The sequence below is a fragment of the Molothrus aeneus genome, chromosome 15 (assembly GCF_037042795.1).
Source record: "Molothrus aeneus isolate 106 chromosome 15, BPBGC_Maene_1.0, whole genome shotgun sequence".
Taxonomy (NCBI): Eukaryota; Metazoa; Chordata; class Aves; order Passeriformes; family Icteridae; genus Molothrus; species Molothrus aeneus.
The window spans coordinates 4,765,193-4,790,431 of NC_089660.1; the positions used below are offsets into that span (position 1 = coordinate 4,765,193).

The 25,239-nt window shown below is 47.6% G+C and overlaps 1 protein-coding gene and 1 long non-coding RNA gene across 2 annotated transcripts in view; one reads left to right on the top strand and one right to left on the bottom strand.

The window, feature by feature from the left end:
• Window positions 1-2,528: 2,528 nt before the first annotated feature.
• Window positions 2,529-4,002, bottom strand: LOC136563097 (uncharacterized). The gene is made up of 2 exons (XR_010784600.1): window positions 3,874-4,002; window positions 2,529-2,773 (listed from the first exon to the last, which is right to left on the bottom strand). It is a non-coding gene; the product is annotated as an uncharacterized lncRNA (long non-coding RNA).
• Window positions 3,295-25,239, top strand: part of ADAM19 (ADAM metallopeptidase domain 19) — a 32,678-nt gene continuing 10,733 nt past the window's right edge. The window contains exons 1-12 of the mRNA XM_066560269.1: window positions 3,295-3,356; window positions 3,748-3,827; window positions 6,944-7,014; window positions 16,204-16,282; window positions 17,316-17,392; window positions 19,114-19,306; window positions 19,745-19,810; window positions 21,106-21,177; window positions 21,973-22,139; window positions 23,019-23,103; window positions 23,350-23,489; window positions 24,600-24,777. Of these exons, the coding sequence (XP_066416366.1) occupies window positions 3,296-3,356; window positions 3,748-3,827; window positions 6,944-7,014; window positions 16,204-16,282; window positions 17,316-17,392; window positions 19,114-19,306; window positions 19,745-19,810; window positions 21,106-21,177; window positions 21,973-22,139; window positions 23,019-23,103; window positions 23,350-23,489; window positions 24,600-24,777 (1,269 nt within the window). The 5' untranslated portion in view covers window position 3,295. The remainder of the gene's footprint in view (window positions 3,357-3,747; window positions 3,828-6,943; window positions 7,015-16,203; window positions 16,283-17,315; window positions 17,393-19,113; window positions 19,307-19,744; window positions 19,811-21,105; window positions 21,178-21,972; window positions 22,140-23,018; window positions 23,104-23,349; window positions 23,490-24,599; window positions 24,778-25,239) is intronic.

Genomic DNA, 25,239 nt, shown 5'->3' on the forward strand with positions numbered 1-25,239 from the left:
TTTCCTCCTGCCACTGTTAAAGTCTAAAGACACTCAGTGCTTCCCAGTGCATCACTCTTATCCATTTACAGAGACAACTGTCTTCTCCAAAGTTACTGGACAGTTTTATGGAGTGGATGTTATTAAAAACCCTTGTGCTGTTATGCCTGTTTCCCTTTTCTTTTTAGAATTAACTATTTCAGTATAATTACTGATGTGTTGGAGAAGGTTGCAGGCAGCACAGAGAGGATTATAATTATTTCACATGTGGAAATAGAGTTAAAAGATGTGTCTGCAAATATAATCATCTTCAAGTTCACTTGCTTGTAAGAATGAAGCAAAAGTCATAGCAGAAAGTGGTAGCAGTGACCCACCCTTTAAAAGAAGCACAGGGAGTGCTTTGATACCCTTCTGCTATCAGCACATCAGGACAAGCCCTTGTCTAGCTCCTGATCATCTTACAGCACTTCTCCCTCTTTGGCAGGACAGCTGCTCCAGGACCCTTCCAAATATTCCTGCTGTCCTACATGGGTGGTGGAAAAGCAGAGCTGAACAGAATATTCTGGGTCAGCTGAAGCTGCTCTCAACTGTCAAGACACTGGATAAAGGAGTTAATTCTTGAATCTCCAGTTTCCTTCACAGATTCACAGCCTCCTTCCTTTGATCATTTCAAATGATCTGAAGCAGAAGAATGTTCTTTAAAATGGGAGATTTCACATTCCACTTGAGTCAGCCAAAGCTGTAACATTTCTCTCATCAGTGAGAGTGTCTGTAATGCAGAGGTTAGGCAGGACAGTCCTTTCCCTTCTCCCTGCTCCTGCTAAGACTTTGATTCTGGGTAAAGTTTCCTTCAGTGTCAGCAGGAATCTTCTCAGAGCACTTTGTTCCACAGCCTTTCCTAAGAGAGACTTCATGTGAAACACTTCTGAGCTGTGGTGCACCTCAGTGATTCTCTGCTCAAGTCTGGTTCTTGAACAGACATTTCCCTCTCCCTGGGTCCATTTCTTTCTAGGTGCCTAATTCCTGTTTTACTATGAACATAAAGGGAGAATCTTCATCTTTTGCACTCCAGCTAACAACAATAGCATTAAATCATCTTGAAAATTGTCAAGCAAGTGCAGAACCCCCTCTGCAAAAGCTCTGTCATCAGCTTTGCCCTGGGGAGGCTGAAACACCTCACCCTTGCTCCGGGTGCTGCATGGAGGCTGCTGCTCCATGCCTTGGCCACGGGGATGTAACAGATGAGGGAACGAAGCAGATTTGAAATTCCCAGCTGATACTCTTTATCAGACAGTTTGGATCCTGGAGGAAATGAGTCTGAGCCTGTGTAATTCTTAGATAACCAGAAGTCTGACCTTGTTCTGTGAAACCCAGCAAATGTCCAACTGACTTTGGGGAAGAGCTTTTGAAGAGGTGGGCACAGGCAGGATCTGACTCACCCTGTGCCAGAAACAGTATTACAGCACCTGAGCACTGTTAATATGGCTAAAATACTCCGAATTTTTCCATGCAGCAATGTCTCAGTAATGTAAATAATATATTTTATATATATATATATATATTAACCTATATATAACCACTGCACAGCCTGTGGTTATATTTTTATACAGGAAGTTTCTGGTGGTTTTCAAGTGACATATCCATTCTCATATTACCAAGATCCAAAGGTCCAAATATCACTATATAACAAATGCAAATATTACACATATTTTATTCTTGTGATACTTGAATGCTGGAAACGATCACAAGCAGATAGTTGTTGGCCTAAATATTTTAATAATCTTAACATAAGGCTCATTTTATTCAATTCTGTGCTTTTTTGAGCTGAGCTTCTTTTAGAGAAATATATGGAGCAGTCCCTGTGAAGGTTTGTTGTACTGAGAAGATTTGTGACAATCTTTTAGTACAAGCATACATGTTCCTCATCAAAGTGGGTTTTTTTTTCCTTTGGGTAGGCAGAAATTTTATTCAGGGATGAAAGCAGGGTAGCTAAATTTGTGTCTAAATTTGGCTTACATTTTTACTTATTTATAATATAGACATGCACAACAGTGCCATTGTTTTCTTCTATATTACAGGCAGCTATAAATAAGTAGGGGAATCCACAGGGAAAAAAACATCAAGATTTCCCCTCAGGATATTCCATATGATTAGAAAAGAGCTGAAATTTTGCCCCTGTATTTTTTGCTCTTTGAAACAAGATGATTTAGTTGGGCCATGAAAATTCTTGACCTCTCTATGGGTCAGCCAAAATGTCACTTACAGCCTCTCACCCTCATTATTCCCTCTAGGTGTCCCTACAGTGCCTGACTTTCCTCTGCCAGGGTGATACCAGGAATAAATTGACCTTCACAAGATCAGAGACTCAGTTTGTGAAGTGCTGGAGGACAAAGGGACATCTGTGAGATATAAACCAAAATTGTATCTGCAAAAAGGAACACTCACCTTTCCTTTGGGCAGCCCTGCCAGGAGCCTGCAAAAACCTTCAGTATAAAAGATATTAGAGTTTTCAATAGCATAAATAATGCTCTAGATAAGAGACAAAATCATTACTGTTATCTGGCAAACCTTTATTTTGAAGGCTAATTCAGCAGTCGTGCAGCCCCCAGGTGCTCAGCAAAGTGATGATGTGTGGACTTCAAGCCTTGGCTCAGCCCTGAAGGGTGCAGGAGAAGACAGGGATGCTCCTTCGGGAGCCTCATGGCTGTGGCTGGATGGCCCTGAGGGGCAGCACCGGGAATTCGAGCTGTGGATGTTCCCAAGTCCTTCCTCAAGCCTGGCCCTCCCATCGGTCCTAAGGGGAGAGAGGCAGAGAACATCCTTTTGTGTGCCTTTTATACAGGCACATAAAATCTATCCTGTGTCCCTTCAGCTGTCCAGGAGTAATGTATTTCCCAGAAATGGAGAAATTTAGGATGTCTCTGGAACCACGGGATCAGCCATGATAAGATTGCACATAAATACAGCCAACAAATAAATAAACAGCTCTTGAGCTCCTTCCTTCCCCCAGCTCTCCCCTTTTTCCTAGCTTTGGAGGCACAATGGATTTCCGTGCTGGCCAAGGCGCAGGAGGGGAGGTTTTGCAGAGGGAGCCCCAGGGAGGTGCTCAGGTTTCCCCCTGCCCCGGAGCGGGGACAGAGCCCCGCGGGGCAGAGCCGCAGGACCCCCGGGAGTATCCCGGGATGTGCGGAGGGAGAGCAGGAGAGGAGGGGGCTGCGGGGCGGACCCGAGCCCTGATGCGGTGGGAGGGGACAGGCGGCGCCGGGCGGGTTTATAGGGCGGCGGCGGCGGCCGAGAGCGGTCCCTGCCCGGAGCCATGCGGGGCCGGGGGCTGCTCTGCGGCATCGCCCTCTCGCTGCTGCTGCGGCCGCCGCCCCGTGAGTGCGGGGTGCCGATCTGAATGCGGGGTGCCCGATCTGAATGCGGGATGCCCGATCTGAATGCGGGGTGCCCGATCTGAACGCGGGATGCCCGATCTGAATGCGGGGTGCCCGATCTAAATGCGGGGTGCCCGATCTGAATGCGGGATGCTCGGTCCGAGTGAGAGATGCCCGGCCCGGAGCTGTGCGGCAGCGCTCCGGCTGCGGAGCGCACGGGAAGGGATGGGAGGATGGATGGGTGCGTGGGTGGATGGATGGGTTGCGGGATCCTCCTGCTTTTCCTACAACCATCGCAGAGCTCCCTCTCCTCTCCCGCCCCGGTTTGGCGCTGCCCGGCCCCGCGGTGCGGAGGGGCCGGGATGCTGAGCCGCTCCTGTTGTCTCCGCAGCCGCGGCCGCTGAGGTGCGGCCCCAGGCCGAGGTGGTGGTGCCGCGCTGGGCAGCCCCGGGTGGCCCCGGCAGCCCCAAGGTAGGTCGAGCCCGGCGCTTGGTCCCTGTTTTGTTTGCAGACCTACCCTTGTGGGGACAGGGGGGTGGCGCGGGTAGCACAGCACCTGGCGATGCGCGGTGTGGGTTTGATGAGCTGTGGGGATGAGCGAGCAGCTGCCATAGCTCCTGCAGATCGCAGGGAAGGCTGTGGGAGCTGGCTGGTGCGTCTGGGAGCTGCATTCCCCCTGCTCTCTGCCGTGCCTTAAAGCCTCGGTCTGTGTCTGTGAAAGGGGAACGGGGCCACACCATCAGTGGCATTTAGGGAACATTAGGGAATTCTTCTTCTTCTGGATAGAAGAATCTGCTGTAGGAGAACATAAACCCAGAAAGCCATCTGTGTCCTGGACTGTACCAAAAGAAGTGTGAGCAGCAGGTCAAGGGAGAGGGTTCTGAGCCTGTACTCTGGTCAGGTGAGACCCCAGCTGCAGCGCTGTGCCTGGGATCCCCAGAGAGGAATGATATCAACCTGTTGGAGCCAGGCCAGGGCTGGGCAGTGAAGATGCTCCAAGGGCTGTATCACCTCTCCTATGAGGACAGACTGAGAGAGTTGGGGTTGTTCATCCTGGAGAACTCTCTGGAAGGACCTTGTAGCATCTTTCAGTACCTAAAAGAGCTACAAGAGGGGTGGTGAGGGACTTTTTACAAGGGTGTAGAGTGACAGAACAAGGGAGAATGGCTTTAAGCTGAAAAAGGGCAGGTTTAGATTAAATATTTGGCTGAAATTTTTGACTGTGAGCTGATGAGGCACTGGGACAGTTGCCCAGAGAAGCTGTGGATGCACCATCCCTGGATGTGTGCAAGGCCAGGCTGGATGGGGCTTGGAGCCATCTTTCCTAGTGGAAGGTGGCCCAGCCCAATGGCACAGGGATGGAATAAGATGATCTTTAAGATCCCTTCCAGCCCAAACCATTCTCTGGTTCTGTGAATCCCAGCTGGGAGGGTGCTTCACTAGGCAAGAAAAGCCAACCAGCAGCTCAGGTGGGTTTGGCTGTGTCTCAGACACTGTGTGTTAATACACATCTCACCCCTGCTGCTGTTCCATGGGTGGATGAAGGGATGTCTCAACAGCCTCCAGACTCTGACAATCACTGAGGACCAGATAACATCAAACACAAAACACAGTTCCCCTTCCCAGGCTTGGTGTTGTTGCAATCAAGAAGTAATTGCAGTTGTGAGATTGAGAGAAAGAGGAAAGTCCACAGGGTGTTTTTTACATTGTGAACCAAAAAAAAAGGGAAGCTCAGCATTATGGAGACATGCCATTTTTTCTTGAATATAGTGGTGTTTTTTGGGAATTTATTAATGGGTCTTTTCCATAGTATGAGACTTTCTAAAACTTAGCGTAATTGTGTCCTATTACACACAAAAAAACCTACAATGGCTCTCTCTTAGAGTGATCTTAGGTTGTTTTTTTTTTTTTTTTTTTTAAGGCCCTTGAGATACTGCCTGCAGGTTTTGGTTCTGTTATTGATAGTGATGCAAATACATCTGGAGAGCATTTCCCCTCATATACATTTGCTGTGTCTCAGGGGTCACACTTGGTTTGTTTCAGGCAAGTTCCCATTGGCTCTGAATTGAGTGTTAGCAAAGCTTATATACAGCTGGGATATTTCACTTACACAGCAATTGATGGACTGAAGCAGTGGGATTACTGAAGGAGGAGGGAGGGTGATATTAGCAATAATGATGTTAGCACAACCTTTGTGAAGAGATTTTATGGTGATGGAGACCCTCAGCTATGGGCAAGGCAGCCTTACAGTGCTTTCATGTTAGTGAGTGAAGCACAGACCTATCCTCAGATGAATTGTGCACCTGTGATTTAGTAAAAGAAGCTCTGCCTGTTGCAATTATCCCTTTTTATATATCCTAAATGTATTAACTTGCTTTGCATTATCTGTGTGGGCCTGATGCCATGTCCTGGAAACTGAAGGAAGGATGAGCAAAACCCAGAGTATGAGCAGGGAGCTGATGAAAAGAGATATTTGTATTTGCTGAAATGGCAAGTGAGCATAACTCCAGGCTGAGAGAACAGCCCATTCAGTCAACCCTGCTTTCTTTCACTTTCAATATTCTTGAAAGTCTTCAAAGTCTCCTCCAACACTGCTTTAGAAAATACTCTGGGTTAATTTCACCAATCCTTATGATTTCTCTTTTCTTCCAGCTGAATAAAGTGCACTGTTATATTAATATGAGCAATTTTTCTTCTGGGGAATTTGTTCATCCATTTTCTCTGTGAGAAAGCATTCAGACTTGGAAACCCCAAGTAGACTTTATGCAGTGGTTTTGCTTTGAGGGAGGTAAAACTGCAGACCCCAGAGCCTCTTCTAGTTGCTCCTCTAAAAATCTCATTCTATGCTTTTTAAGTCTCTGGAATTATTCTTCTTTTGGGTTAGTGTATGCATTTGCCATTGTACTAAGAAATTGGGGTGCATTCTGTTCAAACCAGCAGGCCCTGGGGAGGCCTGAAATTCTGTCTGTGCAATGGTTGGAGTCTGGAGGTATCCAAGGGTCCCTGTTCCCTGCCTTTCACTGGCACTTTCTGTGGGTAAAGGAACGAAGTGAGAACCTCTGGAAGAGGCCTGATTCCTCTCATCCTGAAATAGGCTCCTAAAAATGTCTTTCTGCTGGGACTACAAAGGAAGCTTTGGTTAATTAGCTGAGATGTTTGACTCTTCAATCTCTGGGGCAGGCTGGGATGTCCTGTGAGGTTGTGCTGAGCACAATCTACAGCAGAGGGAGGTGCAGGGAGCTCTTCCCATCCAACTGCACCTCCAAGCACTCCAACACCAGGACCTGCTGCCTTGCCTGAGCACTTGATTTCTCCTGAGACACCAGGTGGTGTCTCTAGCTCAGGTACAGCATCCCAGCAGATGCCTGCACTGCTCCCTGCCTCTGCACCTCTGTCCTGTGGGATGCAGCAGCGTGCCTGGAGCTGGGAGCCACCTTGGTGCATCCCTTCCCTTCCCCATCACTCCAGGTCTGAAGTAGGAGGAAGGCAAGGGGTGGTTTAAGGTCAGCTGCCATCCCAGTTTGTATTTGTGGATGTGTTCATAAGGATGATGTATGAGTAACAGGCACCCTCTCCCCTGCACGCAGCACCCGCTCCGAGCTGAAGTTACAGTGGAGGCAGAGGGCCAGGAGCTCATCTTGGAACTGGAGAAAAATAGGTAAGTGTGCCTGTGTCCTGCATTGTGGTCCCACTTAAATAATGAATAAGGATTACAGTGAGGTCAACAGGAAAACCTCCTCTGACTTCAGCAGGGTTTGATAAAGACAGGATGTGGAAGTCCTTCACTGGATTTCAAGGTTATTCCAAGTCCCCTCAGATGTTAATCACCCAAAGAGCACATTATAGCAGAGCTTTGTCAGCAAAAAAACAGATGGTGACCTGGCCCTCAGTGTGTAAACTTCTTTTTGCATCATAATTCTTCCTACTTAAACTGGAAAATGTTGTTGATATGAAGCTCCCTATTTACCAAATGGCTCAGTGCTTTAGAGTCAGTGTGACTCTAATGAGGATTTCATTTGCTGTGATCCAAAGAGGTCCTTCTCTGCTTCCTAGGAGAAATGATCTGACAGTTTCAATTCCATTAGTGCCCTTCATGCTAAAGCAGACTGAAAAATTGGTTTTGCATTAACTGAAATGTAGCCTCCTCTCAGGCATGTGAGAGCAATGCTGTGTGCTACCATAGGGTGTGATGCATATTGAATTCTGCTGAGGCTGCAGGAGATTAAGGTGGGGAGGATTCTGGTCTGGAGGCCACCCCAGAGCCCCTCTGCCCTGTGAGTACATTAGTTTCCAGCAGTGGAATAGCAGCTGGGAATTTAGCTGCAAGAAAATTTATTTTGTCTTTGCTCAGCAGTCCTTGCACTGTTGGTGTTTTATTTGTTTTTAAATGGGTTTGAAGATTTATCTATAGAAATACAGCCAAATGTTTGTCTGCTAGAATCAGTAGGAATAATAACCTCAGAATAATGACCCTGCTTATATTTTAAATGCATTTTATGGACATCCCAACCACAGAGATTGAGGGCTCAGCTTTCCTCCTTAAAGAGTGAAGTGTCAGAAGATCTTACTAGTTCTGATGGCAGTGCCTAAACCTAAATGATAGTCAGGGTGTTTTGGAGGAAAATCACGGGGTTTTTGTCACTTTCTGCAGTAAAGCCTGAAATGTGATGGCTGATGGAAAATGAGTACAAGGTGTTTTCTGTAAAAAGTCACAAAACCTACTGAGAGTTCCAGTGCTGCAAAAACCGGATGCTTCTCACAGGCAGTCATGCACCTGTGTAGAACTAAACAGAAACAGCTACAAATTCTGTATTTTTCAGCTGGGAAAACAAGAGCAGGCACCATGAGCACTGCTAAGCCAGTTCTGTCTGGAGGAATAGCTGCTGCTGCTGACAGTGGCACCGGGCCAGGTCTGAACTGAGCCTGGAAGCAGCACAACCTCTGATGCTGCTGGGGGTCTCCTTCCAGGACTGCCAGGCCTTGCTGATTCTGCAGTTGCTATGCAAAGGTGAATATTTCTGGCACAGAAAGCTGGCCAGAGAAAGGATCCTTGCTGAGTTGATCTGTTTGAGCTCCAAGCTCAGTGATGTAAGCTCCAGGTGCTCGGGGGAGCGGTGCCGTGCTATTTCCAGCACAGAAAAACCCTTTGCTGGTGTTAGTAAACAGAGTTATAATAATAGAAGGTTCCTATTGTGTTTATTTCCTGAAGTGCATTTTCATTCATTAAGATGTATATACACAGGCTTGGAAGTGTGTGCACACACTTCCACTGCAGGATGGATCTCCTTTACAAGTGCTGATGAAATAGCACTTGGTTGAAAACCAACTGGTTTGGAGCTTTTGATTTTTATTTTCAGTGGAAAATGCAGGTGATTCATAGACAGCAGTGCTTCATGTGGGAGGCTTGCTTGGCCTCAAGTCCTTGCTCAGGAAAGGTGATGGTACAATCACAAAATGCAATTAGTGGAAAGGCTCCACTTCTCAGAGACTTGTGAAAGTGCTGAAGTAGTTTAGAGACTTAAATTGAAAGAGGAATGATGAAGCCCTGTGTATTTATCAGCATCCATAGAACACTTTTAAATGGAGACAAACCTCTTCTCCTTGTAGAAGAGTGTGGCAAGGCAGAGCCCAGGTTGCTCCACAGCTCCCAGGAGCTCATCACTGCTCGTGCTTGTCTCACAGGGGAAGCTGAGGTTCTGGGTGAGGTTTGGGGTGCTGAGCAGCTGCAGCATCCAGGACTTCTTCTGGGAAGAGTTTGTTGCCTAAGTTTATTGCCCCAGGAGAGAAAGTGAAATCCCCCAAGTGGGAAGTGTCCCTTCAAAGCTGTACAAAACCTGTAAGCTCCGGTTGCAAATTCACATGGGCATAAGAGAACTGCAACTTCAAGGGAGGTACTTGAGGCTTTTTAAACTAAAATAAGCCTTAGAGAAATGGGCCATTTAATTGCTCCAGTTTAGAGGAGCATTTGGAAACCAGCTTTGCTGCTGAGCTTGGTGCTGTGCTCCCCCTCTGTCCCTGGGCTCATTCAGGTGATGTTCTTGGCAGCCTTATTGCACATTCCCCACTCTCCTTCTGGAGAGACAATTGATAAAATTGCTTTGAAAAGTGAGGGAAGTGTCATAATTTGCACTTTGGTAGGGATGCTAGCTTTGGAAGAAACATTCTAGTTTCAATATGTAGAAGAAATGTTCACACCATCCAATTTCATATTCCATATGAAAAGGACATCATGTTCATCCACAGAGGTGAAACACAGAAATTATTGCATATCTTGCTTCAGAGCTGTGCCCAACCCAGTTTTGTAATAAACTCATCACACATCTGCATTTGGGCTTCATATATCTGTGAACACAATTATTGCATTAGCAGTTAACATAATATTGCATTATTTCCTGTCCAGGAATTTGATAAGAAATCAGAAGCACACTGGAGTTTCAAGCAGAGTTCACGACACACTAACATTTCAGGATAATGACAAAATATATCACTCAAATGACTCTGGCTTGTTTTAAATGACTCAAATCCACGTCCTGCAGCTGTGGGATTGGAAAGCTCAAAGCTGCACAAACAACAAATATATGGAGAGTTGCCTATAAAGCAGCTTTAAATTTGGCTGGGGCTTAGGAGCGGAAGAATCTGAGTTGCAAACTTTGGATGAAAAGTGACTTTTTTTAAAAGGCATTTGCATTTGTTAATAAAAAGCAGCTTTGAGCCAAGCAGGGACAGGCTGAGAGCCTTTCAATGTGTGTGGCAGCACTGCCTGGGGTGGGGCTTTTCTTAGTCAAGAGGAGAGCTCCCATTTGCACAGCAGAAACCTGCATGGAATTTGGCTTCTCACCTTAGTGAAGGAAAGGCAGCAAAAAGACTCTTCTCTCTCTTCTCTCTCTTCTCTCTCTTCTCTCTCTTCTCTCTCTTCTCTCTCTTCTCTCTCTTCTCTCTCTTCTCTCTCTTCTCTCTCTTCTCTCTCTTCTCTCTCTTCTCTCATGGGAAGAACAGACTTGGGAAAGGCTCTCTCAGCTGCCAGGGGTATTGGAAGCTTCTCCAGGGGTGTTTCTGCCTGTGGATGAATTCCTGGGAGAGCCTGGGGCTGTTTGTTTCAGCTCCTTATTCTGGCCACTGCACTGGGTGGCAAAGCCCCAGTGGAAATGTGCAGGAACTGCCTGAGGACACAGCAAAGGAGGTCCAGAGCTCACCTGGTCTGACCTCAGAGCCAACAGAAAGTTGTTTTTAGGCCACTCTGATAGGGAGCAGCATCATTTCCAAGCTCTGCTGGCCCCACCTGGGTAGGTGACAAGTGCTCCCACCCAGCCTGGTGCTCTCAGAGGTGCAGTAAAAGATCTGTGTGCCGCTTGTATTCCAGTGTTTCCTGCTTTTGCACATTTCCAGAGCCTCTCTACCAACTGAGCGAGGAAGTTGCTGCCCATTTCTGAGCAGGAAGGATATATGAGATTATTCCACTGATGGGCTACACATCATCAGGGTCTAATGGGCTTCCTTCATGGGCAGGGGTTAAGGGTTATGCAAAGGGGAAATTGAGTTTATCCTGCTCTACTGTCTCTTGGAATCATCAGAAAAACAGGGGTGGGATCTGGAAAGCCACAGCTGCTTTTCAGCTTCCTGATTCCCTCAGGATATTCAGTGATTCCTCTGTGTGGGGCAGAAAGGAAGAGACCTGGAAATTAAACCTTTTAAATCTTTTGTGCACTGACTCATTATCAGCCAGTTTTCCATTTATTTCATTTCCTTTTTCCTTTATGATTCCTATTGGTAAGTCAAGGGTCTATGTGATAAATCTTTCTTGGGTTTGTAACAATTTACACAGTGAATGTCACAGATGATGTGGGTGGGAGAAGGGGATGGAGAGTCTTTAGTCTGTGATGCTTTCCCAGGCCTTAAAAATGGCTTGTTTAGTTCCACCTCAATAGTTGGAAAGCCACTCTTTCCTTCCAAACTGCTGTGTTTACACAATAAACATGTTCTTAGCAAAAGCTCTAGAGGAAGGGAGCTTAAGAGCTCCAGGATTCATCTGGATGGAACTCACCAAGAAAAAAAATAATTGGATTTAATTGGTTTTATGAAGTGCCAGGTTTTGACTGCAATATTCCAGAGGCTTGAAATCTCCCATTTCCCACTAGTGGTGGATATGGAAAGCAGGCCTGCCTGCTTGTGTTGTCATGAGTCATGTGTTGGTGGTGTTCAAGATGGGGCCACTGCAGGTTTTAATAATAAATTCTGGCTTTAGGGAACATTTAAGTGACTGAGAGGCAAGAGTTCACATTCCCCTTCTTACCCTACTTGGATCCTGTTGAGAGGCAATGGAGTGGGACCACAAATTGTAGATGGAAATCTCATGTCTAAAGTTTCTTGGGAAAATCAATTCCCTCCACCCCCAGATGCTGTCAGCCTGGCTGGGCAGATTTATTGTGATTTGAGGAAAGGGACAGGGAAAGAGATGTAAGAGGCTGCAGGCTCCACTTTTCTTGGTCCCATGACTGAAAAATCAATGTCAATGTTTCTCATGAGAGCCTCATGGACCATTTGGCTTTTGTTTTTTGGGAGGAAATAAAAACCATGTCCATCTCCTAGATACTTCTGGGTGTTTCTAAGCTGGCAGCTGTCCATGCAGACTGGCCCCTCTGTAAAATGAACCCAAACAAGCCTGCTGATGGGACCAAATTATTAAAAGTCCTTCTTGCTCTAATTAGTAAGAAAAGCAGAGTGCTGCTGGGGTACTCTGGGAGCCTGTGGGTGATCTCTGGTGCAACTGAGTATGTTCATGGCAGCCCTGAGCTACTCTTAGGCTTCTGCTGACAAGTGATGTTTTATAGGCAAAACTTCTGTGATTTATCAGGAAAATAGGGGTGAGGTTCTTTAGAGCAGCTGGGAAATGTGCACTCCCTCAAGAGGACATGGCCATGCAAGCAGGGCCCCAGCTTTCCTCCTGCTGTTTTTGGGAGTGTTTGGGGGCAGCCCCTCTCCCTCCAGCTGCGTCTCTGCTCTTCAGCAGCAGCCAGAAGAGCTGAAAGCCACGTCCTCTCCCTGTCCCCAAGTGCCACGGGGACAGCAGCCTGCCAAGAGAGCTGAGAACCATCTCAGTTCATGAGTGAAGTATGTGACCCCCAGCCCCAGCAGAGCCAGGCTGCCCTGTGCTGCCAGCTCTGCACGCAGGGACGGCGCAGGGTGGAGGAGGCTTTGTGTCAAACAATGATATCATTGACAGGCTGGAGCAGGACCAGCACATGGCTCCAGGACAGCCATCAGCAGGAACTGCTCAGGCCATCTGTACATGATGGCACTGAGCCACTCTCCCTTCTTTTGGCTTCCTCACTTGCATTCAACCTGGCTCCCAGGGCTTCCCAGGGAGCAATCCCTGCCAAGAGCAGGATATTCCACCCTGAGCTTGGAGGCTGAGCTGGATGCTGGGGATTGACTGATCCTGCTGAAAGCTGGTCCCTGTTGGAAAGGTGTGAGGCTCCTCTAGAACATCCCAAGCTCTGGTGTGCAGCTTCCCCTGGCCCCAAAGCAGCTGCAGCTGCTATCAGCTTTAGCAAAGGAGAGTGCTCCCATCCCAAATCAGCTTTTTCTCTGACTTCATCAATTCTTCATGCTGGTAACTCCTCTAATGAGAGACTCAGCGCTGCCTTTTAGGAAGATGATGTGTGCTAGTGATCTGCCAGCTGCCTGACTGGATCTCAGAAGCCTTTAAGTGATGTTATTTTGCATCCAGACTCTTGCAGCTTCAGTGTGAGTTGCTGGAGAAGTGGTCACTACAGTTACATGTAATGTAACTGAGAAGAAAGAACCAAATTGTGCTGTATTTCCCAGAGCTTTCCTTCTCCGGCAAGGAGGTGAACTCTGTTTTTCTGGAAACTTCCATCAGTGCTTTGCAGGGCTGAGCTCCCCTGGAATTCGCTGCTCAGCCTGGCAGGGATGTTGTCTTTCTCTTGGCAGAGAAGGTTTTGGGGTGTGGGTGTTTCTCTTGATGTTTATCAAGGAAAAGAGAGCCAGGACTGGCTGATAACTCTAGTACACTCTTGGTGACAGGAAGGTTTGTTTGCTGTTTATTTACAGTTTGGTGGAAAACTTGGTGCTTGCTAAAGAAGCGAGTTGGGCTGGGAATGAAATTTTACACACTCAAAATAAGCCACCAAGGGTGTTGCAAGATGTTCTGTTGTTTTTTCCTCTTTCCTCACTGCCCTCCCCACCACACCTTGTGCAATCGATCCCCTGTGATAGCCCTTTCTGGCAGTGCTGCAAGAGCTCCAGGGTGTCCCTGCAATAAGGCTGGGAACTGTCTTCAAAACAGGACTGTTTCAAGCTCAGAATAAGAAACTGGACTTTTCTTAGGGGCCCTGCGGTGTGGAGTAGGAGACAAGTGGTGCAGAGAGGCTTGGAAGTTGCAGCATGGAGATGACACAGGCTTTCAGCTGAGCAGCTGCCCAAGTGTCTCTAAAAATTCAGGAGAAGCTCTGTTAACCCTCTCTAGGAGGGGCTGGAGCCTGAGTGTGCAGGGATGTGCACACCCCTTGTGCTGAGTGGCCTCACCCTGTGCCCTCCCTGGGCAGTCACGGCTCTGAGGAGCCTCCCGGGGATGCTGAAGGGGAGATCAAGTGGCTATTCATGGCTAATGCTTTCCAAGAATAGAGGAGCAGGAGGAAAACACAAGAGTGTTTGTTTGGGGATGAAGCAAGCAGGCTGTGCAAAGCCTCGGCTACTGGAAATCCACAGGCTGGTGTCTGGGCAGATCACACTGCTTCACTGTCTGCCCCTGACACACACCAGATACCTGCCAGAGCATTGCTCAAGGCAATTTCCTGCCAGTTAATGCAATCTGTTGATTAAATATTTGTTTCTTGCACCCTTGCTGAGCAAGCTGCTGCAGTCAGGGAGATGAGGGGAGTTATGTTCTGTGGGATGTTGCTTATCTTGGGTTTGAATGCAGCAATCTTGCCTTCTGATCACTGACAGTATATGGTGATAAGAATTAACACATCAGAAAGACACAAAATGAGCTTTTCTGGGCTGTGCTGAGCTTTCAAATTTCAGATAAAAGCTGCTGTTTTCCTGACTTCAGATGCTATCAGATACAGCAGTGGCACAGTTTCTGTTGTTAAGCTGTGGGTACTTGTTCAGCTGTCTGAGCCTTTGGATGCCAGGAGGGTGGAGCACTTTCAAACACTGATAAAAGGTTTTGTTTCCTGTTGTTCTGGTGTAATTTAATTAGATATCACAGGCACCCAGTCCCTTTTTTAAACAGAGATGTTTTCAAGGTTGGTAAGATCTGACTGACAGGTACCAAAAACCAAGGTAGAAAAATCTTTGTATTGGCTTGTGATGGAGCTTTCTGCATCCAGCTTAAAGAAACCAGCCAAAGAAAAGAAGAAAACTTTTTTTCCTACTTTGTAGCACTTAAGTTCTAAAATCTGGTGCATGACATGCTTTAATCAGGGATGCAAAGGGATTGAGCTGCAGCTGCATCTGAGAACACATTGCCCAGGGTGCATGTGGCATCCTCATGGGTGGCAAATGTGGCACTTTGGTGGCCTGACAGCACCGTGGGGCTGCTGCAGGATTGTTCCATCAATAGGGCATGTCTGTGATCCTTCTCCAAATTTTTGCAAGACAAACTATTGTTTTTAAAAACTGCTTTAAAACCTACATTCTATGGCTGCTGAGATGGACACAGGATATGACCTTCTTGGTTTGGCCCAGACTTTGACTAGCTGTACTTTTTACATCACTGTTTAGCAAATGCAGATGTTTAAAAAGAAGGAGAAGGCTGTTTCCTCTGGAACAAAATCAAAATGCTTTCTTTCTAAAGGAGCACAGGAGCTCCTTTTATAGACTTTTGGTCTGATCCTGGGTTGAAGACAGGGAGAATATTGTGTACATGGGGATGACATGAACAAATTCAAATTGGGGAATCAGCATTTTCCCATAACAAAGATGTGAACCAGCTTCTGGGCAGCAGTTGAAATGCAGATGCAGATTAATTTATGATTGTACTCAGATTTGGGCAGTGGAGACAGTCTGGGTTTGAGCTGAGGACTCACACCAGCACCCAGATGTGGCCTGTGTTGTGTTTGCTATGCAGGACTTGGTGCTTTGAATTTAATACCAGTATAATTTGAGGCATAATTTGCCAATAGAAAGAAAACTCTGCACAGACTCTTGTACCCATTAAGGGTCAGTGATTAGGCTGGGATTCTGGGTCTTTAAAAGTCCTCATGTAAAAACTGAATTGTTTGCTTGCAGCTGTTGGAATTGGATCTTGGTGCCTAATTGAACTCAGGGACAGGCTCTCTGTTATTGTTTTAATTCAATAAATGGCTTGAAAGAGCACTTAGATGGCTTGTGGGGCCCTCCCAGGAGCGGATGTGCTCTGTGAGAGGTGCTCAGCTCCTGCCAGGGCAGTGGAGGATGGAAGTGGCCAGGTCAGCTGTGCTCCCACCTTCTGACCCTCTGCCATCACAGCATGCTCTGCACAGGTCCCACAGCCCGTGGTGATGGTCCTGCCATGGATCCCTGGCTCCAGGGCCACCAGGAGCTGCTCCCTGGGCAAGCCCTGGCAGGAGGGAGAGCAGAGAGCAGAGCACAGCTGGTGTCCTGTGGATCCCTGTCTCTCACCTGCCCTCTCAGGGTGTTGCAGCTGGTTTCACACCATGGGTAGAAGACAGTGACTGCCCCAAACCCACAGCAGCAGGAATATTTACACTGGCTTCAGAAAGAGCTGGATCTAGGTGATTTTCCAGCACCCCTAAGAAGCAGAAATCCAGGTCACAAAAAAGCTCTTACCATCTTGATTTTTAAATTTGCCTTTCTTTCACCCCCTCCAATGTGTCTGCAGAAACCTCTTTGCACCAGGCTACACTGAGACCCACTACAGCCACGCTGGCCAAGCCCAGAGCACCCCCCTGAGCCACACGGTGAGTGCAGAGATCCTTCCCTCCCGTGCCTGCAGGGGACACCGGGCTGGGCTTGGAGAAGCAGGTGAACCTCTTCCTCCCGAGCCTTTTTTTTTTTTTTTAAAGCACATATCCCCACAGCTTAGAGCTAAAGGGGAGGGCAGTCCAGCTTTCTGATCTGGGAGGTTCCAGTGGGAAAGCTGCTCTATCCCCCAAAAATGGTAAAAACATCTTTCTGTTTTGCCTGAGCTCTGTTATGAGAGCCAAGGTCAGCAGCCAGCATTGCTCCCCTCTCTCTGGGTGCTGGGGAATTGTTTATTCCTCACACTGCTCACCCTCTTGCTTTTAGTTTTGCCGCCAAGGACCTTCCCAGCCTTTGGGGAAAACAGCCCCTGTAAGCCAGCTCCCGTTCAATAAAACCCCCATAAATTACTGATCTCACCAGGCTTGGCTGCCTCTGCTGCAGCAGCACAAAGATGTGCATTGGTCACAAAGCAAAAATAAGAGATAAAATCCCCATGAGATCATCTTTCCTACTGCTGCCCCGGGCTGAGGGGAAGGGATACAATGAATATATTGGCGTTTCTGCCCCAAAGCCCCCTTGTCCCTGCCAGAGGCTGCCTTTGTCCCACCAGCTGCCCCTGTGCCCACGGTGTCACCCTCTGTGGGGCTGCAGCCGCGTCCCTTGGGGCACGGCCCGGGGCCGGCTGCCATCCATGCATGGGCAGCTCCTGCTCCAGCAGAAAGCTTTGGGTCTGCAGCCATCCCAGTCCTCCCCTGGGGGATTCTGAGCTCTCCATTTTTGCTGGCAACAAGGAGCTGTTTGACGCTGTTCGATGCCCTGGCACAGGCGGCGCTTGGCAGCCCAAAGGCCAAATTTCGCAGCGGAGTCACGGAGATTTAGCGCTGATAATGAGCTGCCAAAGGCAGCGGAAAGGGAACGCAGCGACCGGGGAGGGTCGGCAGCGCTCGCACGGGACTCGGCGACGCCTCAATTTGTCCCATGGGCCGTGTCCATCCCACCAGCCCCAACCCTGCCTCCTCTGCCTTGCAGGAGCACTGCTTCTACCACGGCACCGTGCGCGGCTGGGAGCGCTCCAGCGTCACCCTCAGCACCTGCCGAGGGCTGCGGTGAGTGCCTGGGGTGCTGGAATCCGGGAATGGCCTTGGAAATACCCCCGGGAATGCCCTTGGAAATACCCCTGGGAATACCTTAAGGAATGCCCTTGGAAATGCCACCAGGAATGGCCCTGGGAATGGCCCTGGGAATGCCTCTGGAATGCCCCCTGGAATGCCTCATGCCTCTGGAATGCCCCCTGGAATGCCTCTGCACAGGTGTTGCCACCGAGCTCTTCTCCCAGCAGCCTGATTCTCTCTAAATGGATGGAGAGCTCTCAATGGCCACCCAGCCTGTCTATAAAAAGGGGCACGCCAGGGAAAATGCAGAATTTGGGGTGTCATTAGTAGCTATGGCCCCCTAAGGAGCTCCAGGACCTTTCCCCCTGTTGCTGCCAGTGTGGACGGGTGCAGTGACTGAGTTTAACTTGAGTTCAAGTTAAACTTGAGCAGCAGCAGAAGAATCTTGTTGGTGGCTCAGGGCTGCATCTGTCACAGGCAGGGACAGGACTCACCATGTCCCAGCCCAGTGCTTTACACTTGGGCAGAAACCTTCTCCACTCTCTCACAGCTGGCAATTTTGTGTGTGTTTTGGGGCAAAGTCTTCAAGTCTGAGCTCCCTCCTGGGCTGTGAGCTTTCTGCTTTCTCCCCAGGTGGTGCCAGGGCTGTGTGTGTGAAACCTTTATTTTGGGAGTGATGGAGCCTTTGGCTGGAAAAGGGAGTCTGTATCCTCAGCCAGGAGTAAATGAAGCAGTTTGTTGTGACCAAGGAGCTGCATTCATTTACACCAGCTCAGAGTTTGTTTCCAAAACATCACACGGGCTTTATTGACATTAGTGGTCATTGCTCTGGAGCCCTGCTGGAAGCTGTGCTGGTGGGACTGGCTCCAGCCAGGAAACAGCCCCTGCCAAAGCAAACCTGAGACATCTCAGTGAGTGTAGCACAGGCCAAAGGGCCTGGTGAGATAACCAGGACAGTGCAGCCACCTGTAGCTTGCAATAAGCACCCCAAAAGCAAAAGCAGTCACAGGTGTGCCGTGCTTCTGCCAGCCTGTGTTTTCCTAGGCTCTGCTTTCCAGAGGGACAGGGACATTCAGAGTGCCTGTACAGAGGCTTCCTGCACCCCTGAGCTCTCAGTGTCTGCTGGCAGCTCTTTGATATCTTTTTCTCACTGCTGGGGAGGCACAGGAGCTGAGCACTTGTGGCTGTTCTCACTCTGAGCCTGCATGGTGTGGGTGGTGCCCATCAGGCCACGCATTTTCTAGAGGGCATCACACACACATTTCCAGCTCTCCTGGCTGTAAGATGCTCATTGAGAAATCTAGAACCATCTGGGTATGTGCATGACCCAGGGAGAACTCTGCTTTTCCTGTTGACAAACAAAGTCTTCACATTTTTCAGGTCTGGTCTGTTAAAGGCAAATTTCTTCTGTTGGCAGAAAAGCTTCCACTGCCCCTAAAGAAAAAGCTGTAAGTTAAACTTCTCAGGTTGCAGCACATGCTCCAATAGCCTCTCAATGTGTGAGGCCCACTGAATGGATTTTAATATATGGAAGGTCAGAGATTTCCCCCTCTGAACTCAAAATATTCCCACCCTTTTAATTAATGAACTGCCTGGCCTGGTAAGGATAAGTGTCTTGCCAGAGTCAGATGGGAGCTCAGCAGCAGCAGAAGGATTTGTCCCCAGTTGCTGTCATAGTAATCAACTTTCCCTTTTATTGCTTCCCCTTTCAACAGAGGACTCATCATACTGAGCAGCAATTCCAGCTATATCTTGGAGCCAGCTCCTGACAGCCCAAACCAGCACTTGATTTACAGGGTGGACAACCTGAGGTTGCAGGGAGGAGCTTGTGGCTACCAGGGCACTGTGGATGCAGCTGAAGATTGGCTCAGGAACTTCACAAGTGGGATGAAATCACCAGGCCAGAGGGTGAGCAGGGCTCAGTCTGAGTCCATGCACGATGCTCCAAATATCCCACCTGTTCCCAGCCCTGCTGTCCCCTAGGAGCATAGCTGAGAAAGTGAAATGGAGAGCATTTAAGAGGGTTTTTAGCAAGCTGGTTGTGAAATGGTGGCTCCAGCAGGGAAGTCAATGAGTGCTGGGGACTGTGGTGGGCTGTAGCTGTTCCTACATCCCATGGAGGAACAAAAGCTGGGCTGAGGACAGGCTTGTGGGCACCTGCTGTAGCTACACTGACCTTGGTGCCCTAAATCAATCACAATCACATCAATCACCCTGTGCATGGGGTGGGGTGAACAGTCAGTGAGAAACAAACTGGGAAAAATGACCTCTACATATATTTTGTGAAGAGATTCTTGGGGAATATTGGGGGACTAATGCAATAACCCAGTGTTGCTGCTGCTGCAGGTGAAACGGGACACTCTGCAGGCTACAAAGTATGTGGAGCTCCTGCTGGTGGCTGATTATGCAGAGGTAAGAAATGGGATTTATTATATCCAAGGAGCACTGGGCACAGAGCATCCCACCTGCAGCATCCCCTGGGGCAGGGAGGGATGCTGAGGCTCAGCAAGTTTTCTCTTGCAATCCCAGTGGTTCTCAGTGGACAGGGAGAGCTGTGTCTTGGTCACTTTTGTCCTGGTAGCCACCACTGGCCCAGGGAGAGATCCAGATTTGGATGTGGGCTGAGGTCAGTTCTGGTCTCCCAGGGTGGCAGTGGTCAGTCCTAGTTATGGCTGGGAGAGTCTGCCTTCAGAACAGGGAAATTTGGGGGGTTTCCAGGAGTGATGTGCTTCTAACTGCAGTACACTTAATCTCTAGAGAAGATAACCATGATGATGCTCTGCTCTGAGCTGCTAGCAGATACATAAATAGACATTTTTAAGGCTCCAGATCACAGAATAGGTCTGGGAGAAGTAGAGTGGAGTCAGCAATCCCTCCCCCATCCCCAGCCTGGACAGGCCAGACACACTGACAGTGCAAACCACACAGTGTTTTACTGATTGTTTAATCTCCAGCACAGACGGGAGCCAGGCTGGTCCCATCCATAATTTACAACTTGAAACTCCAGTAGGGAAAACCACACAGTGCTCTGGGCTATAATTTATTCTGAACAAAGCTAAAGAGGCAGAACCTATTTTGGTTTCTCTGTTAGGCAGCAGGACACCAGGGAAACTGAGAAAACACATAATACCCAGGAACTGCCATATGTTGTTCACCATTCGATCAGAGAAACTGGGACAGAGGCTCACAGTGTTGTTCTTAAATGCCCTTTCCTTGCTGAGTCCCTCACTAAAAGGAAAGTTGGGTTTTGTCCTCTGTTAAACAAAAATCTGAACATTTTGCCACTTTAACTCTTTGAGCCAGTTTGCTAAAATTACCTCATTCATTGCCAAGTGGTTTAAACAGGCAAATTGGTTGGATGAGTGAGATGTGATGAGAGGTCCAGCAGCCTTGACCTCAGACATGAAGTCCTGTTATCACATATTTCACCTGGCACATTTGCCAGTTCTTTGTCAGCCCCCAGCTCTGGGGACACTGATAAGTTTGGGTTGCTTCACTGTGCCACCACTTGAGTAGCATCACTGCCATCGTGTGCCAGGGATAAATTCTGAATATACTTGTACAGGTGGGCTTAAAATCAGATGTGCAGTGCAGGGAGACTTCACTTCATAGTTACCTTCTCATTTCCAGAATAATGTGGCTCATTTTAACACATTTCATCTCTTTGTAGTTGCCTTTGTGCTGCCTGACATGTTCATTTTGTTCAGTTTCAGAAACATCACTTCAGCATCGAAGCAACAAGGCAGAAATTAGTGGAGGCTGCTAATTATGTAGATAAGGTGAGACTGTGTGTGTGTGAAAGGAGGAAAGCAAGGCCCAGATCATAAAATATGAGAATTAATTGGCCAGGGGAAGGCTGGCTTTTTGGGAGAGAGAATAATGTTTTGGCAGTTCTCCCCAGTGACTTGGGGAGAGTGTCTGCCAAACAATTGTGTTGTTGCAAATCCCAAACAGGGTGGGAGGATCTCCATTCCTTGAGCCAGCATGAGCACCTTGTGTTTTACTGCATTTCTGTAAAAACTGTTACCTAAGTAATGCTTTTTGAAAAGGGGCTGAGGTATTCACTTGAAATGGTAGAAAACCTGGGAAGTAGAACTGGAAGGGGCTTTCAGAAGTCATCCCTGCAGTGCTGTTGAAGTAAAACTTCTTTATTTTTCAGATCTACTTCCTTTCTGCTCCCCTTAAACCCCTTCCACCACTCCCTTCACCCCATTACTCATGAATACTTCTCCTGTTTGTACTTGACATGGCAGAAGTGCAAACAGGAGAAGGAATTTTGACATATTGGAATATAAAACATGATGTCAGTCTTCAGTGTTTGTTTCTTCAGATTATGTCTTTGCCAGTCATTCAAACATGAAAGCTCAATGTCTCTGTTTCACTTTGAGTTTAGGTGGTTGCACATTTCTGTCTGCAGAGCTCAGCACTAAGCTGAAATGCATTTGCAGAGGGAGCATCTTCTCTGGACATGTGAATCTCTAGTTGCAATTAGCAGTATATATTTGAGATTTAAACCACAGTAAAATACCTTTGTGGTCCTCATTTTATCATCTCTTTTCTTTTCTGTATCTTAGTTTTACAGGGCCTTGAATATCCGGATTGCCTTGGTGGGGCTGGAGATCTGGAATTATGGGGATAAATGTGATATAACAGAGAATCCCTACTCCACCCTCAAGTCCTTTCTGGCCTGGAGCAGCAAAGAGAGGCTGCACAGAAAACATGATAATGCCCAACTAATCACGTGAGTGCTTCTGACAAGTGGGTTGGGTGGGTGGGAAATCAGTTTTTGTACCATGATATCCTTCCAGGATTCAAAGTGGCTTTGTGGAAAGCATGAATTGCTAACCCACCCCACTGACACACAGAGCCCTGGTGCTGGGAGCCAGCTGATGGTGGCCTGTGACTGATGGGCCACTGATCCCTCAGGGCCAGCAGCCTGGCCAGCAATGCAGATGGCATTGGAAGAAAAATTTGCAGCAGCTCTCAGATGCTCTTATCTCTTCCATGGAAATTCATCCACCAGGATGAGTCAGAGGACCTGTAGGGTTGAAATGCAGAGAGAAAATGCCTTTTTTCATTGTTTTCTTTGGTTGGATTTTTTTCCCTTTAACATTACTGTATTTCCTCTCCATCTGGTCATGTCCTGAGCATAATTTCCAGGGCCACAAAGATTTCAGGGTGGTGCAGAATTCCAGCTCAGAGGCTGGAGCAGACCATTGCTGCACCTCAGAGGTGTTACCTACCACCCCCTCCAATCCCCAAATCCCAGGCTGGCAAATATCAGGCTTATGGTAAATTAATTACCCACAAACAGTACTCAGCTAAGGATCCAGAGCTGGTCTTTTCTGTGCTTGTTGCCAAGCTCAGCAGGAGCACTTTTTGGAACCAAACCATTATAAAAAATAGGATTGTCTGGCTGGCCCACAAAGCAGAGTAGCAGTCCAAGATAAACAGACCTAAAGGCTTTGTAGCTCTGCTATGATGTCCTGCTCTGGAAGACACTATAAAGGCAATGTGTCCCCTGACCCTGTGTAGGGAGCTGTGTGCTGCAGGGTGCATTTCTCTGCCTGCCTCCTCGAGTGCCTCAGTGCCATTTCATGCTCTTTCTGGTTGATTTTAGGGGTGTGCCCTTCAAAGGTACCACAGTGGGCTTGGCTCCCGTGATGGCCATGTGCTCTGACTTCCAGTCAGGAGGAGTAAACATGGTAAGTAATTGCCAATCCCCAATATAAAGCTTCTTGCCAGCAGTGAATACACAGGAGAGATGCCTCCTAAAGGCCAGGGAGAAAATCTTTCCTGTCAAGTTCTCCCCTCACCTGCTTATAGGGAGGAATACCTCCAGTATTTATTTTCTACATGTACAAATGAGAAATTCCCTTCACCCCATCGACCCAGAGGTGCACAGGACAGGCACAGGTAAAATGCTGATGTGCCTCTTTGACCTTGCACAGGACCACTCTGATAATGCCATTGGAGTTGCTGCTACCATTGCCCATGAGATGGGACACAATTTTGGCATGAATCATGATTCTGCTGGCTGCTGTACCACCCCTGCAGCAGATGGGGGCTGCATCATGGCTTCTGCAACTGGGTGAGTTCATCCCCACGGGCTCAGGGAGGAATGGGAAGGGCTTTGTTACAAGAGCCTTGGTGGAGTAAGAGCCAGAGATGTAGAGTGACAGTGGGTTTGTTGCTGCCTGCTGGAGTCAGTGTTTATAGATAAAAATTTGCTGGACATACCCTGGGGCATGGGGCAGTAGCATTTTGCTGATTCCCAAGGAACTGATTCCTGCCTGAGACTGGCCTTAGGTGATGGCAGCATTTGAAGGTGGAGCTCTGAACTGTTGGGTAAAAGGTAAATTTTCCTGTTCCCTTTTCTTAAGAATACTCCTTGGTTTCTGAGAGCCTGTGTTTAACAGGAAAGAAGTCAGTGAGAGAAAGGGGAAGCAAGAGTGGGTCTGGAAGCCCATAGGATTTCAGAATTTGATTTTGGTTGAGGAAACATAAAAATTTCTACAATTCAGTCACGAAACATACCAGATGAACTCATACACTTAAAGCCACATTCACCATTTACTCAAGCCTTCCTCTGTTTGAACAGATTTTTTTTTTCATAGGCATCATCTTTTGTGTGTATCATTTCCTCCAAAACCATTTGTGTGAGAAGTGAAAGCACAGTGGCATGCAAGCAGAGCACACAACATCCACACAGATGCACAGCCACACATGGAGTGCACAGGCATTGTAGCAACAGAAATTAATAATTTTTGTCACAAACAATATTCACATTCTTCAAAATGAGGTGGTAGATAGGAAAAATTAAATATTATTTTTAGCAGTTAGGCTCATAGGGAGTTATTCACAGGCTGAGTGCTGAATTCTCAGGCTTGTTCAAGCAGTTGGGAATAAAGCACAGCTCCAGTATTGAGGAGGAGAGGACAGCCATGCTTGTGAGCAATCACAGTCAAATATAACTCAACATATTTTGGTTCTACAAAGTTATTTTGTAAGGCAATCATATTATTAAACAATCTTGTAGTGCAGGCACAGGAAATCACCACCTGCTTTAGCACAACTCCAGGAATTTCAGGGGGACACCTGTGTCCTTTGGCACTTGTCAGGATTTGCATGTGCTCCTTTTTGCTTCTCTAAACCATTGCCCAGACCTGGCTTCATGTTTTTCTACCCTGTCTCTGTTCAGGCACCCATTCCCCAAGGTGTTCAACCAGTGCAACAGGCAAGAGCTGGAGAAGTATCTGCAGTCTGGTGGAGGGATGTGTCTCTCCAACATGCCAGACACCAAGAGAATGTATGGTGGAGGGAAATGTGGGAATGGCTACTTGGAAGAGGGAGAGGAGTGTGACTGTGGAGAGGTGGAGGTAAGATCCAGATCCAACCATCTGGGGTTTAGTGGGACACATTTTTTTTTAATTATGTATTTTGAAAATACAGTTTTGTGATCTGTAATCAGCTTTTTTTTTTTCTGCAGGAGACATAAGTATCTTCCCTGTATATAAATGTAAATCAAGGTTCTAAAATATTACATCTGACTTCACAGTGTGTGGTACAATCTCCCCAGAACTCAGGGATGGTGTGGTCCAGGGCTGAACAGAGGTGATTAAAACTTCATTTGAAAAGGAGATGAAAAAGTGATCTTAGGTCACATAATCACAGATTAATTTAGATTGGAAAAGATTTCCAAGATCATCAAGTCCAACCTGTGACCCATCACCACCTTGTCAAAGGAACCACAGGACTGAGTGTCACATCCAGTCATTTCTTGAACACCCCCAGGGACAGTGACTCCACCACCTCCCTGGGCAGCCCCTCCCAATGCTTAA